The sequence below is a fragment of the Carettochelys insculpta genome, chromosome 12 (genome assembly GCF_033958435.1).
Source record: "Carettochelys insculpta isolate YL-2023 chromosome 12, ASM3395843v1, whole genome shotgun sequence".
Taxonomy (NCBI): domain Eukaryota; kingdom Metazoa; phylum Chordata; order Testudines; family Carettochelyidae; genus Carettochelys; species Carettochelys insculpta.
In genome coordinates this window covers 42,299,901-42,314,434 of record NC_134148.1, presented here as the reverse complement: position 1 = coordinate 42,314,434, position 14,534 = coordinate 42,299,901, and the positions used below count along the sequence as shown (strand labels likewise).

The following is a 14,534-nucleotide window of genomic DNA, read 5'->3' as shown; positions in this document are numbered from 1 at the left end:
GTCAGACTGGAGGTATGGCATGAGGGACAGCTCACTAAAGCCATCCGCCATCTCCATCACTAACAGACCTTCAGCTTTCCATAGCCTAGTCTTCGCCCCGGATTCCAGTGCAAACCCTCCAGGGCATGTCTGGTTTAAATATTTAAAATCCCCAACTCGGGTTTAGTTTCAGAAACTATTGACCACATTCATCTATTTCAGAAGTCAAAAAAAAAACCTGAAGCCTTTCCTCCCTTCTCCTTCGAAAGTTTAATTCACTCTAATTATTTCATATTACATAGTCTATAATAGTTTCATAATTTCTAGTATATTAAGCACTTAATATGTTGTGTCATTTGAAGTCGCATATTAAATTCAGCAAAGTACATTTTAATGAGAGTTAAGTGGTGTGAAAGTATTAATACCACATAATAGTTCATTTCTGAGCCCATATTTGTTAAGTTTTACCACTAGATACAACTACCGATTAAAGAGGTGATTGTGTTGATTGGCTTGTGGTTTCCCTCTCCTGGTTCCCTGTTGCGGTGAAGGTAGAACACAGTCACAGGGGAGGAGGTGGGCATAGGATGGGGTCAGCGGCTTTTCCAAGGTGGAGCGCCCAAATTGGACCTTTCGACCTCGATGTACGGTCTGAGTGCCAAAATACAATAGACACCACCGACCCCCACCTATCTGTGCAGGGGGATACAAGACACACCCACCTCTCAAACTCCAGGGGAGGCACAGGGCAGGGCTGGGCCACTCCCCACCAAGGTCCCTCTTTGCCCAGTGCCCACCGCCCCGTGCAGAAACTTACTGGGCTGTAGGTCACCTTCCTGGGCCAGATGGGGTACCGTCAGGGCCTGGTCAGCCAGCCGGCTCCATGGGGAGGGTGCAGGGCTGGAGTGAGGGTGGTGACACAGGCACACAGCCCAGGTATGCGCCCCTCCACCAGCCAGCTCATGGGCAGGGCGTAGCTGGATCATGGGCAGGGCTCACCCATCCCACTCTCTGCTCCCCCGGCGCTGGGCTCCCTCCCCATGCAGTTGAAAAGCAGCTCACGGCATGCGAGCCGGGGTTGCTGGCCCCTGCTGTAGGGTTTATGGCTGATGGGGTGAGAGTAGCCTGAGAAAGTTCCAAGCAAGACAATCACTTTGTTTTGGCCTTTTCACTTCTTTCACGTGTGGCCTACTTCAGCCAAAGAGCTGCAGGCGCCGAGATCTTAATGAAGGACCATTAGGGTTCAACCTCTTCATCCACCCATCTCAACACGCTCTGTGAAGGTGGGGCAGGTGCATCCAGGTTTGATCTTCCAGCGGAGAGGAGGGAGGCGCAGAGAGAGCCACTGTCCTGCCTTAGGCCTGTGACAGGAGCAGACGTCCTCCCCCTCCATTTCTCCCAACAGCCAGCTCCAGGCTCAGATTCGTTCTGCCTCCACTGCCATTTCAGCTCAGGTCTAAGCTGCCTCTCATGCATCCCCAGATCAGGGCTGGCAGCTTCCTGGGTCGAAGCCCCATCTGAGCACATCACAGTGATGCAGAAAGGGGTGGCGATGACTCGAGCACTTTTCCCAGGATAAGGCTGAGCCAAAGCCCCAGCATGGCGCTATGGGGCAGTGTGCCAAGCCAGGTGCTCGCTGCCTCCGGAGATGCAAAAAGTCAGGCACTGGGCATTCAGCGCTCCAGAGTAGGGCTGTGAGCCCAGCCTTCTGGCCACGCTCCAATGCAGTTAATTACATTCTGCCTAGTGGAGGGCCCATCCGGAGGACACTAGCCAATGCCTCCCAGGCAAAGCAAGCCCCAGGAGGTCTGTGACGCCGGCTGCCCACAAGCTGACCTATCCAGAGACTGCTATGGGATGGAGGAGGAGAAACTCCGGCTGCTCCATCTCTGCACTCATGAGCTGCAGGTGCCAACCAGGAGGAGAGTTCACCTGACTGAGCCATCAGGCCTGGTGCCCTGCCTTTCCCAGCCCCAGCCTCAGCACAGCTGCTCACCAACCCTCCGGTGAGGCAAAGCCCACAGGCATTTCTATGGGCCGCAGGCTGGCGTGACGACCTGCGTGGCGTCCAGTGCAGAGTGCCCCATGCTTAGGAGCAGACCTGGAAGGTTCAGTGATCCTTCCCTGCCTCATGCCCTTCCTGACCACATTCAGACCTGTGCTGACAGACAGCTCCTTCCAGTCCCACGCTGCAACCGCTCCTGAGGCCATGGCGGGCGGCTCCTTCCAGCATGGTTTGGCGGGGGGGGGGGGGCGGGGGTCACTGAAATGTCTTGTGGGCCTGCCTGCTGCTTGTATCAGTCGGGGAATTGGGGAGGTCCACTGTCGTGGGCGGGGGGCAGGGCTGCAGGTCAAGTAAGGCCATCTCCATTGGCTCAGCAAAGAAGTGGTACAGCCCATCGACCAATCAGCAGGACTCTCAGTTCGATCAAGCGATGGCCGTTAGCAGGCACACACTTGGGCTATGCCTCTGGAGCCTCCTGGCTGGGGCAAACCATCACAGCTGGCCTCTGAGCCGCTGGGCAAGGCAAAGCAAACAGAGAACCATGGCTCCTGCACCTTCTGGTTAGGGCAGCCAATAACAGCAGATGGCTCCGAAGCTCTAGGAAGAGCAGGGCAAAGAGTCTCTGGCTGTGCACCCACCCCTGACGCAATAGCCACACCTACTGGCAAGTGCTGAACAGGGGCAGGGGATCCCAGGCCAAACCTACCCCAGCAGGTTCCAGCCCAGGGCCCTGTGAAGCCAGGAAGTCCCCAGTTAGGCATTTAAGCATCAGCTTCTAATACAGTCCCCGGCTCACCTCCTACCATAAGGCTCGTCTGGGCCCTCTCCTCAGCTGGCAGCAGCACAGCAGCCTTCTCCATCGTCATCTGCATCTGGCACATCCTTCCTCCTCCTCTAGCCCTTCCGCCTGGAGTGTGTACGGCGGGGGGCGGGGGGTGATCTCCTGGGCTCATATTGGTGCAGCCCCATGGACCTGGTGTGGGATTGGTGCACCCTGTAACAGGCTCCGAGCACTACCTACAGGTTCGTCTTATTCGCACAGCAGGTTAGCAAGGTCACTACTCAATTCATGTGGCTTATGGGCAAGAGAGGAGCTGCTCTCACAGTGAACAAGCCAATCTTTGAGCTTTCAGCGTGGGGCGGGGGGGGGGGGGCTTGATGACTTCCTGAGGTCTTGTCTGGCCCTATGATTCTATTGTTTTAACTTCATCATGTCTCACCCAGTCACAATGACTTCTCTGCAATGAGAGGCTGCACGAGAACTGGCCATGAATTCCTGCCCATGCCCCAACCTCTTCCTCCCTCAAAGCACAGCTGTTTACGCCGCTGGGGTTTTTTCCACCCCGTGGAAGCAGCAACAACACCCTTTGTGGGGAAACGTAGGTTCACCAACAGCCCCAGGGGGCAGCTTGTGAGCAAATGGGTCAGATGCTTCTCTTCTCAGAACGCTTAACAAAACTCCCGGGAGCTCGCCAGCTGCATTCAGCATGGGCAGCACTTCGCTAGCAAACAGAGCCAAGAGGAGCTGGTGATGGGTAGTTAGCTGCAGGGTGTGGCATTGCCCTCCAGGTCACTAACAGCGCAATATTGCCAGCCACAGCACTGTGAACTCATGAATCAGCCCCCTTCCTCCGAGGGCTTAGAACTTACATAATATGTTCGCATTTGTTTTCTTTCTCGCCTGGTGTTTGCCATTTGGGGCCTCACTCCCATTACGTCCACGAGTTTCTCTCCCCCCACACACAAACCAGAAACTTGCAGGCTTTTTTCTCAAAGAAAAGCTGAGGTTATTCGCCAGTCACTGGACTCCTGGAACCAGAACTTTAAGTAAAACTTCCAGACTGTGTTTTTATTGGGGGCGTCTCACAGGCTGGCAGCACCGCTGATGGAAAACCCAGGGAAAGGAGATGTGTTGGTGCCACAAAGAAAAGTGTCCATTTTTTAAATTATACGTTACCCAGTATTACATCCTACAAATGCAAAACCCCTTCTGAAGGAGTCCAAAGTGCTCTGAAAATCAGGAGGCCCTTTAAAAGCCACTGAAATGCTGCCGCCTTGCAGGTGGAGAGCAGTAGCTTTTTAAGCGCACGCTAACATTGCAAACCATCTAAACCCTGGGGCTGAAGCAGGCATTTGGTATTGGGCTAAAACTTTCAGGAGTGACCAACGTAGGCAGGACATAATTTCCACGCTGAGTCTTATGCTAAAACCTGTACTGTGAAAACCAGCCCAGGATCTTTGATAATCACAAAACAGTCTAGGTCTCTGGCTTATGATGCATCTAACAGTGCAGCCAGGCTAAGGCAACAGCTCAGTGCAAACAAAGAGACAAGTATCAGAGGGGTAGCTGAGTTAGTCTGCATCTTCGAAAACAACAAGTCCCGTAGCACCTTATAGACTAACAGATACTTTGGAGCATAAGCTTTCATGGGCAAGGACCCGCTTCGTCAGATGCATGAGTTCCAGAGGAGGGTCTAAATTTATAGGCTCATGAAAAGGCAGAAGTCCCAGTCAAGAGCAGGACCAGAGTTGACAAGGTCAGTCCAGTCATGGAAGATGTGGCCCATTATTAGCAGCTAACATGGAGTTGTAAACATCAAGAGAGGAGAAATCAGGTCAATTCAGTCAGGGAGGATGTGTACCATTAACAGTAGCTAAAGTGAATGTATGAACACCAAGAGAGGAGACACTGCTTTTGTAATTGTCCAGCCACTCCCAGTCTCTGGTCAATCCTTGGGTGATGATGTCAAATTTGCAAATGAATTGCAGCACTGCAGTTTCTCTTTGGCATCTGGCTTTTTGTTGTTGTTTTATTTTCCCCAAATGGCTACTTTTAACTCTGCTACTGAGTGTCCAGGGAGATTGAACTGTTCTCCCTCAGGTGTTGTATGTCACCCTTCCTGATGTTTGATTTGTGTCCATTTATTCTTTTATGCAGCGACTGTCCAGTTTGGCCCATGTACATTGCAGTGGGGAATTGCTGGCACACGGTAGCATCTGTGTTACATTAGTAGATGTGCCGGTGAATGAGCCCCTGATGGTGTGGTTAGGTCCTGTGATGAAGAAACAGTGCCACCTGCTGTGCATTAGCCACATGTGTGGAGCAAGTGACAAATCAACCTGCAGTGTTTGCGGATGATTCTCCAGAGGCTTTTACCTTGTACAGGCTGTTTGCAGCGGGTGCAAAGTACTACCTAGTCACCTTTGCAATCTCCCCAGAGAAGCAATGACATAAACATTGTTGGTGCGTTTTATTTCCAGATCATTGCCTATCTGTTCCCTTCTTACAAGGGAAAAGAATCCCTTCAAACAGGTAGGGCCTGATTCTCTGTTGTCCTCACTTTGAGCCATCAGTGAGCCCTGGGACAAATAAATGCAAAAGGTGAGCAGTTAAGATCAAGTGTTTGCTCCATGGTAAATGAATACACAGGGTACCAGGTAATGGAGCATCTGATCCTGATACAGCAGTTTACGCAGATAAAGCTATTCCCTTTGATGTACTGCACCTTCTCCTGCTGAGCCAATGCATTTTGAAACAGCAGCTGCATGTCCTTCCGCCTGTATACTCTCCCCTACATAGCCAAGACACTGGCTGTTCAGAAGCCAATGAGAAAGTGCAATCTAGAGGTCACCAATTACCATTACGTATTTCCTTAAAACGGCCCTTAATGTGGGATTGCATCCCTGAAGTATGATTGCAGTGCTTTTTTTACCTGTTAATGTTTACCTCTACTCGGAGGTGAAGTAAAGGGAAATAGCCCTGCAGAGGCTGGATTAGACGTCCACTTGGCCATCTGCTGCTCAACCTCATGGCGATTCAGCAGCAACTCCAAAGCTGCCAAATATTAACTGCCAGTTGCGCCTGCCAAGGAGCAAGATGCCCTGATTGGGTGGGGGGGGGTTGGTGATCAGCTGGGTCCTATGAAAAGGGAGATGATGAGCTGGAGGACTGTACATGGGCAGAAATGAAGCTTATGGGCCACGCAAGTGCTTTTAAACCCATCATTTAATTGTAGTGTTATAGGGACACTAATGGCTCAAAAAAATCAAAACTAAGACATGTTTATATGAGAACACGTCACAATTTATCATACAAAATAACCAATTTAATATACAAAGGAGTGTGTATTTATACATTTATATTTAGTATACAGGTTGAACCTCTCTAGTCTGACATCCTCGGGACCTAACCAGTGCCAAACGAGAGAATTTGCTGGACTACAGGAGGTCAGTATTGTCTAGCACATTACCAACACTTCCACTGCTTGCTGGGCTCTTAGAAGACAATAGGGGTAAATTACACGTAAATAACAGTGCAGGACACTAAGCCAGGACTGCAGGACACTTGGCCACATGCGTGATGTGGTCATTCGGCTAACTAAAATCATGCTGGGGTATGGATACTGTCAGACTAGAGCGGTTCAACCTGTATAACAATGCTATGGGATTTTAAATGAATGGCCTCCTACATCATTTGGATTGCAGTGCACCTCTGCCATGTGCTCTGATGCCATTGCACCAGTAGTGGGACAAGGTAGGTTGGAACCGAAGTATTTTTGGCTTATGAAATTTAATGTGAAATGCAATAGTCTTTGATGGCAGATCTGCTTCTTTGTTCGGTGCCAACAGAACTGTTGTAGGGTCGGTAACAGCTCATTAAAAAACCAGGCAGCAGCTCCTCTTCTCCGGAAGAAATATTCTGGCACCTGCAGTGTGATGTGCCACAGGATTTTTTCATGGGTGGGGGGAGGTTTGCACTCTACTAGGATGACTCCAATATTTGAGAGGACGGTGTTGAAATTATTTTGTTTCTTTTGCAATCAAGCTCTTCTCACCAAGCAGAGGAAAGGAGAAGTGCTCTCCTATGTGACAAAAATGGCATAAAGCCCTCCTACGCAACTGGCTTTCACAGGTGCTTGAATGCCTTGGAATCCTGAGCCTGGGCCCTACCTAGGGTGACAGGAGACCTACCTGCAGTTCCTATTTAAATTCACAAGGTGGCAGCCTTAGGACAAGAAATACATTTATTAAGGCCAGTAGGCTCCAGTTGCTGTTGTTAATAACACCCTGTTTCCCCTATTAATATTTCATTTTATTTAATTAGCATCTGCGAAGCTAATTAAAATAGATACCAGCACCCCACAATCAGCAATAAATTGTATAATTATCAATAATTGTGCACATACCACTAATTCCGCTCATAATGTCATTTTTTAAAAATAATGACAGCTCTTGAAACAGCTCTCATGGCCAGATCTCTCTGGTGGGGGGGGAGTGGGATGCTGAGCCAGGGCCTCTCCCTACTGACAGGTGAAGGTCACTGGGCTATACTAAAACTACACAGGCAAGAGATGCTGAAGCTGGGGCCAGGTTTGACCCACCCCTCTGAGTTTCAATCGCTCAACTGTTTGGTTGAATAAAGCACAGCTCAGTCCCTCTCCTATTGCACAAGGATTTGGGCTGGTGGCAGCAGCATGGGCCAGGTCACCTGGGGGCAGAGGCGGTTAAAAGCAGGGGTAAGAGAGACTTCCACTTCCTTACATGTACTGTCCTATCACAGCCTGGGTCCTCACCAGCTCGCTGCTGGTTTTGCTGCAGCGCAGGCAGCTCTTGCTGGAGCTGTGTACCAGGACACAGCCCATCCTCTCACCTCAGCTTATGCCCCTCAGCCCAGCAGCAGGGTGGAGGTTTGTTTAAGGTGAGGGGCCTGGGCGTGGCGAAATACCACTCCCACGTTTGCTGGAGGAGGGTTGTTTACGTCGGGCCTGCCTGAGCCCTGGCAGCTAGGCCCAGCCCGGGCGCGGGTGTTTTAAAGATGAGCATCTGGGAGAAACAGAAGGCTGGTGTTTGGGACAAGCATTAGACCAAACGCTGCTTCCAGGTCCCAGGGGAAGAGCCTGGGCCCTTCCTGAGGGTGCAGTTTTAGCCCCTCTCTCCTGTTAATAACCCAGCCCCACCAGGCCCTTTAGCGAGCTCCGCCCAGGCCTCCTCTTCAGGGATGGGCCACCAAACCTGCTGAGCTTGGAGCAGCTGGTGAAGGATGCTGGGGTGCCCCACGGAGCTCCGAGGTGCCAAGGCCCCTGCAGCCAGTGGGGTAAGGGGTGGACCAGCTGACTCTCTGCCTGGCTTGCAAGCTGAGCTGTGATTCTGCACCAGCTCCCCCTGGGCTCCGCTTCGGGGGCTGATGCTGGTCATTCTCCAGCACCGAGGGCAGCCAAGGGCCAGCCCGGGAGAGCCCCTCCCCCAACCTCCCCTTACAGCCGAGGGGCACCGGAGCCACTGGTGCATGGCGGGGACCGGTGGGGCACCCCACTTAGCCATTAAAGTGTTGCTGGGAGCCCAAGAGGGTGTGCAGCTCCCCGGTGCTACCAGGGTCACCCAGGTGCCCCACCGGGGCTCCCCCACTTCTGGCTGCCTCCTCCCCTTCTGCAGCCCCCAGAGCCCCCCCAAGCTCCCGGCGCCACAGGAAGGAAACTGCAAAGAAACACCCCTCGCCCCGGGCCCAGCCCTCAAGCCAGGCCGCCCTCCCGACAGCTGGCCCGTGGAGGGAAGCAGGCTCGCCCTCCCCACCCCGCCCCGTTCTCCGGCTCTCGGCCGCCGCGCTTGGGGGGAGCGGGCGCGCTGGGGCCTGGGCCGCCAGGGAAACGCCCTAGCTCCGCGATCGCACCTCGGGCCGGCTCGGCTGTGCGGCTGGCTCTGGGGCGGAGCGAGCGGCGGCGGCCAGGAACCCGCCCCAGGAGCTCTGCTTTCGGGGCTCCCGGGCCCAGGGCGGCCAGAGCCGGGCGCAGCGGCCCCTTTCCCCCTGCGCCCGGGGCTGGGCTCCCCCAGGCAGCCCCGGCTGAGCCCGGAGCGGCTGGGCGCGGCCGGTTGCTCCCGGCTGGTTCCATGAAAGACCCGGACACGCCTGGAGGTGTCTCCCCCACCGGGGCGGGGGTCGTTTAATGTCTCCTGGGGGGCCCCGGGATCGCGCCCCGCCCCATAAAGTGCTGTCGGGTCCCTCGCGTCCGGGGGGGGGGGTCCCTCGCCATCGGCAACGCACCAGCCAGCGCCCCAGAGCCCCGCGCGAAGCCCATCCATTGCACGCGGGCCCGGGCCCGGCCGGCGGCGGGGGCAGGTGGGGCGCGCCCGCTGCGTGTGCGGGGCTCGGGGGCGGCTCTCACTGGGGCAGCAAGGGCGGCTTGAAGGAGCAGGTCCCCGTGCAGTGGCGCGGCGTGAGCATCTTGCAGGAGAAGTGGTGCAGCGCGTCGTGGGCCTCTGCGAAGCGAACTCGTTAATGCGGAGCGGCGCGTTCACACTGCGCCAGCAACTACCCCCCCCCGCCGCCCCCCGTGTCCCCCCCACCTCGGACCTGGGGAGGTCACCCAGCCCAGTCCCTGGCAGGACCCAGCACCGTCCCTAAGGGACCGAGCCCCCAGGCCGGGGGTTAGCAGGGAGCTGCCCCTGCCCGGCGCATCCTTCTGGCAATCCATTTGCCTTTCCGCCCGCCCCTTCCCCCGGGCTGTCGCTTCTCCCCACCCCGCTGCGGCGCGGCCTTTGCAGCCGAAGGGGGAAAACGCGCCTGCCGCCGCCGCCCCAGGGCAGCCCCCTCCCGGCGTCGGGCCGATACCTTTCAGCTTCTGCTGGATGGCGTAGCGCGCTTTCCGCTCCTGGTCCAGCTCGTTACACAAGGTGTCTGCGGAGGAGCGCAGCGGGTCAGCGCTGCCGTCCCGCTGCGCGAAGGGGAGCAACCCCCGGCCCGGCGGCCGCCACCACCGGCGGGGGCCGGATTCGTTCGCTTTGCACCCCCCCCCCCAGCCCTTCCCCCGACGCGAGCGCGGGGAGCCCGGCCGAACGGGAGCGAAGGCGGCCGGAGCGTCCCGGGGAATTCCGCCGCGATTTTTTAATCGGGAGGCCCCGGGAAATGCAGCGGGACCTCCGAGTCGCTCCCCGGTAACGGCAGCTCCCGGCAGCAGCGCCCCGGCCGGGCAATCCGAGCGGGGCCGAGCAGATTCGATGCAAAACGAGAGTAAATTCCCGCCCCCCCCCCCAGGGTCCCGTGCAAACGGCTGCGCTCGCCTTGCCCGGCTCCTGCGTGCGCGGGGGCGCCCACCGACCTCGCACGATCTGCAGCTGTTGGACCATCTCCTCCCGGTAGGCCAGCTCCCTCTTCATCTGATCCTGGAAGTTGTCTGTGCGGGTGGCAGGCAGAGAGCAGTGAGACCCGGGCAGCCCCGCTCCCCCGCGCGCCTTGCTCCCGGAGCAGCGCGGCAGGGGAAAGCGCGTTTTAAAGTCCTTACAGAAACCGGGCTCTGGGCCAGGCGAAGCAGCGGCCAGGCCCGGCGGAGGGGTGGGGTGGGGGGGGCCCCGCAGGTACCTTTCAGGCTTTGGAATTCCCGTTCCAGTTTCTTCCTGAGCTCCATTTGCTCCAGCAGCAGTTTTTGCAAGTCGTCTGTTTAAAAATAGAGCCCGGCGTGAGACCCCCGCGCCCCCCGCTCGCCGTCCGGAGCGGGACCGGCGCGGGCTGTAATCGCATTAGGTGCCCATTCATCACAGGAGTTAATCACCTCCAGCCTAAGCAAAATGGGAAGGGGCGCACGGGGAGCAGGGAGAGCTGAGATCCGGGGGTGGCGGGTTTAGGAGCTGCGCGACTGTAGCAAGGGCAGGTACAGAGACCCCCGTGTTTTCCATCACCCGCCTTTGGAAGCTTTCAGCTCCTCGGAATGAATCAGGGGGAAGCTTTAAATCCCGGCCCATTAAGGACAATGCAAATTATCCTCCGGCTCCTTGATGTATGGGAAGTGACAACAGCAGGTGGAGGTGAATTAGCTCTCGCCCCCACCCCCCACCTGGTCCCTTTGCAGGGGCTCTGCGCGTCCTGGGCATCTCTGGTCAATTACAGCGCGGAGCTCCTGGTCTCCGAGAAAAGAACCGAGCCCTGCGCAGAGCTGGCACCAAGCGGGTCTTTGCCCACTGAAGGTTCTGCTCCAAAAAACCTGGTCGGGCCACGGCACTTCCCGCTGTCTCCTGCCACCCAGGTCTCTGCCCGGATCGCGGCTGCCTCCACAGCGCCCAGCCCCTAATCTTCCACGGGCCCCGCAGGGCTCCGGCTGCTTTCCCTGAAACTGACCAGCCCGGCAGCCCCTCTGGAGGTCGGCTTAGCGGCCACTGCTCAACCAGCCTCTGCGTCCAGCCTGAGCGGGAAGCGCACCCCCAGCCGGGGGGGTGGGTCTGTGCCAGGAGCTCCCGCGGGGGGGACGTGTCCGAGTCGTTGCCGGACACTCCCGCGCCCGCTTCCATTCCGCCCGCCGCGGCCTCGGAGCCTTAAAACGGGGCTCAGTCGCCCTCGGCGGCTGCGAGGCTGGAAACGTGCAGGGGCCGCTTTATAACGGGGGCTGCACCTTTCCGTGACCCTCCCCCCAATTCCTGCCTCCCCCGCCGCGCCCGGGGCTGCTGCGCGCCCAGGCCCGCCAGGCGCAGAGCGGTCGCCGGGGGGCCCGTGCCCCGAGGAAAGGAAGCGCTCGGGGGGCAGCGAACGGACCCGCCCGGGCAGGGCGCGGCCCCTCACCTCTCGCCAGGTTCTCGATGTCTTTTTCCACCAGCGGGGTCCCCAGGAAGTCGGTCCCGAGCGGTTCCTCGCCTGCGGGCAGAGCGCGCCGGGGCTGAGCTGGCCGGCGGGGCAGGCCGAGCCCAGCCCGCGTGTGAGCGCCTTGCTGGGGCCAGGGAGCGACCCGGGAGCGGAGCTCCCGCAGCCACCCGCCCGGAGCCGCGCCGGCCTCACCCTCCGCATCGCGCCGCGGGGGAACTGCCGAAAACGGGTCCGGCTCAGCTCGGCTCCCGGGGGAAGGGTCGGGCCGGGCCCCGCCATTGGAACGCAGCCGGGTACTGAACCGGCTGCGCCTACAGCTGCGGGCACCCAGCGCCTCTCCCCGGGCATGTAAACGAGCTCCCGGCGGGGGAGCGGCAGACGCGGCCGGGGGCCGGGGGGGCGGCGGCGGGCGGGGGTCCGGCTTCTCCCGCGGGGTCGCGGCCGGCCGGGCGCAGCGGCTCACCTCGCTCGGCACTGCCCGGGCTGGGCTGCGGGCCGCTCCTTTGCTCCTGGTAGGATTTGCTGCTTTCCAAATCCGCCGCCGGCGAGTGATTGTCCTCTTTGTCGGGCTCTGCGGGGCGGTAACCCGATTGCCGGCCGTAAGCCGGGAGCGCCGGAGCCTGAGCTCCCCTTAAGCCCCGATTTAGGGCCGCAGCGCTCCGTAAGCCGCCTCGCCCTAATCGCTTCCCGGCGGCCCCGGGAACCAGCTCTGCTCCGCCGGGGTCTCCCCGCCCGCTGCCGGGCAGCCGCGGAAAAGCGGCGGAGTTTGCGCGGGGCGCTGCGGGGAGCAAAGATCCGCCCGGCGGGGGGGGGGGGTCGGGTCGCCTCGCCCCGCGCGGGGAGGTGGTTACCGGTGGCCTCGGGGTTGCAGAGATACGGGGTCGCGGGCCCCAGCGCAGCCGCGGTCTTCAGCGCCGGCAGGTGCTCTCGGCGGTCCTGGGGGAAGGCCTTGGGAAGCAAGCGGGAGATTGAAGGCGGTTACCCGGGGGCGCCGCGCCCGGGGGGAAACGACCCCCAACGCCCCCGCCGGGCCGGGAGCCGGGCAGAGCCGGCCGGGCTGACGCGCCGGTGAGGGGGACGAGCCCCGGGCCCCGCGCGGCCGCAGCGCCCCACCTCGTAGCCGCCTCGGCTGCTGCTCCTCTGCGGGCTCCCCGGCGGCAGCGGCTGGGGCCCGTCCTGGGCCGGGGCTTTCTCCTCCGCCGGCGGCTCCTCAGCCTCCTCGGCCGCCGCCGCCTCCTCCTCCTCGTCCTCGGGGAAGCGGTTGGACTCCACGTCCACCTCGGGCTCGTCGGCCGTGTCGGCGCCGGGGGAGAGCGAGCGGTAGCTGGAGCTGCCCTCGCTGAGCAGGTCCGGGGAGAGGTACCCGGCCCGGCCCGGCGCGCCGTAGGCCTCCCGGGTGCCGTAGAGCTTGGCGATGCTCTCGGCGTCCTTCACCACGGGCCGGAAGGCGGAGAGGTAACTGCCCTTCCTGGGCAGCGGCAGCGCCAGCGGCAGCGCCAGCGGGCCCGGCAGCGCCTCGTCCCCCGAGCGCTCCTCCTCGGCGGCCGCCCTGGAGAGGGCGCTGGAGCAGCGCTCGCCCTCCGGCCCGGAGCCCTCCTGCGGGGTGGCGCTGCTGCGCCCGCTGCCCGACGGCTCCGAGCCCTCCAGCTCGCCCGGGCCGGCGGCGGTGGCGGTGGCTGCGGCGGCCGCGGCGGCAGCGGCCACCACCGCGGCGGTGGCGGCCGCCTTGGCCTGGCTCTGCGCCGGGTAGGGCGGCACGGGCAGGCTGCCGGCGGCCGGCCAGAACATGGGGAAGGGCGGGTAGACGCCGCCGTCCTTGGCGGCGGGGTGCGGCGGCGGCTGGGGCTGGGGCTGCGGCTGGGGCTGGGGCGGCGGGTGCGGGTGCCCCCAGAACATGCCCGGCGGCAGGGCGCCCCCCTTGCCCGCCTCGTCCTCCTGCTTCTTGGGGCAGAGGCCGAAGGCGGCGGCCGGGAAGCCGTAGGGGTGCGGGAAGAGGGGCGGCGGCAGCTTCTGCAGCACTCCGAAGCCCTTGCTGGGCACCGGGATGACCGGGTAGCTGCGCACCGCGCCCGCCCCGCCGTGCGCCCCGGCCAGGCTCAGCGCGCCGCGCTCCCCCGCCGCCTCCTCCCCGCCGCCGCCGCGGAGGCTCTTGTGCGCCGGGGCCAGCTCGGCTCCGGCGGGCGCCGGCGGGTGCAGGGCGGCCTTGGCGGCCGGGGAGGCGCCGCTGGCGGGCGCGCCGTGCAGGGAGAAGGTCCGCTTGCGGGTGCCGCCGTTGAACATGGCCTTGACGTCCTCCCACGCGTGGCTCAGCTCCTCCGTGGCCGTCTTGTCGCTCAGCTTGAGGTGGCGGCGCCAGGAGTTGAAGTTGGCGGCGTCGGGCTGCGTGTACTTGGCCTCGGGCGTGCGGTGCGAGTGGAAGATGAACTTGTTGGGCGAGAAGTACATGCTGCAGTAGGCGCACTTGATGCACTTGGCGCGGGAGCTGTTGTAGCGGGCGGGGATGAAGCTGCCCCGCGAGCCCCAGGCGCACTCGTGCACCACGTCGAAGGCGAAGTTCTCGGGCAGCTTGGGCGGCTTGTGCTCGCCCAGGAAGGACTTGCAGAGCCGCTCCGCCTCGCGCTTGGTGATCATGCCGCAGCGGCGCGAGGAGATGGGCATGGCCCCGGCGCGCCGCAGGATCTCCAGCTGCACCGGGGTGCACTGCACGCACGTGATGCCCAGCGCCACGCGCCGGTTGTGGATCTCGTTGTAGCTGTAGGTCTTGAGCAGCGTGTTGGAGATCTGCGCCAGGCACAGCCGCTCCTGGCCGTCGATCACCAGCGAGACGATGGGCACCCCGTACAGCGAGGTCTCGCCCACCTGGTTGGGCTTCAGGGCACTGGAGCCGGCGTAGGGCTGCAGCTCCTGCTTGGAGTGCGGGGAGGAGCCGGCCTCGCCCCCCGCGCCCAGCTGGCTGCCGATCGCCTCCATCGCCCCCGGAGGAGC

General features: G+C 60.6%; 1 protein-coding gene across 1 annotated transcript; it reads right to left on the bottom strand.

The window, feature by feature from the left end:
- Positions 1-9,140: 9,140 nt before the first annotated feature.
- SKOR1 (SKI family transcriptional corepressor 1) lies at positions 9,141-14,519 on the bottom strand. The gene is made up of 8 exons (XM_075007059.1): positions 12,663-14,519; positions 12,401-12,497; positions 12,013-12,120; positions 11,529-11,600; positions 10,338-10,412; positions 10,078-10,152; positions 9,591-9,656; positions 9,141-9,238 (listed from the first exon to the last, which is right to left on the bottom strand). The coding sequence occupies exons 1-8, from the start codon at positions 14,517-14,519 to the stop codon at positions 9,141-9,143; spliced, it is 2,448 nt and encodes an 815-aa protein (XP_074863160.1).
- Between the last annotated feature and the right edge of the window lie 15 nt (positions 14,520-14,534).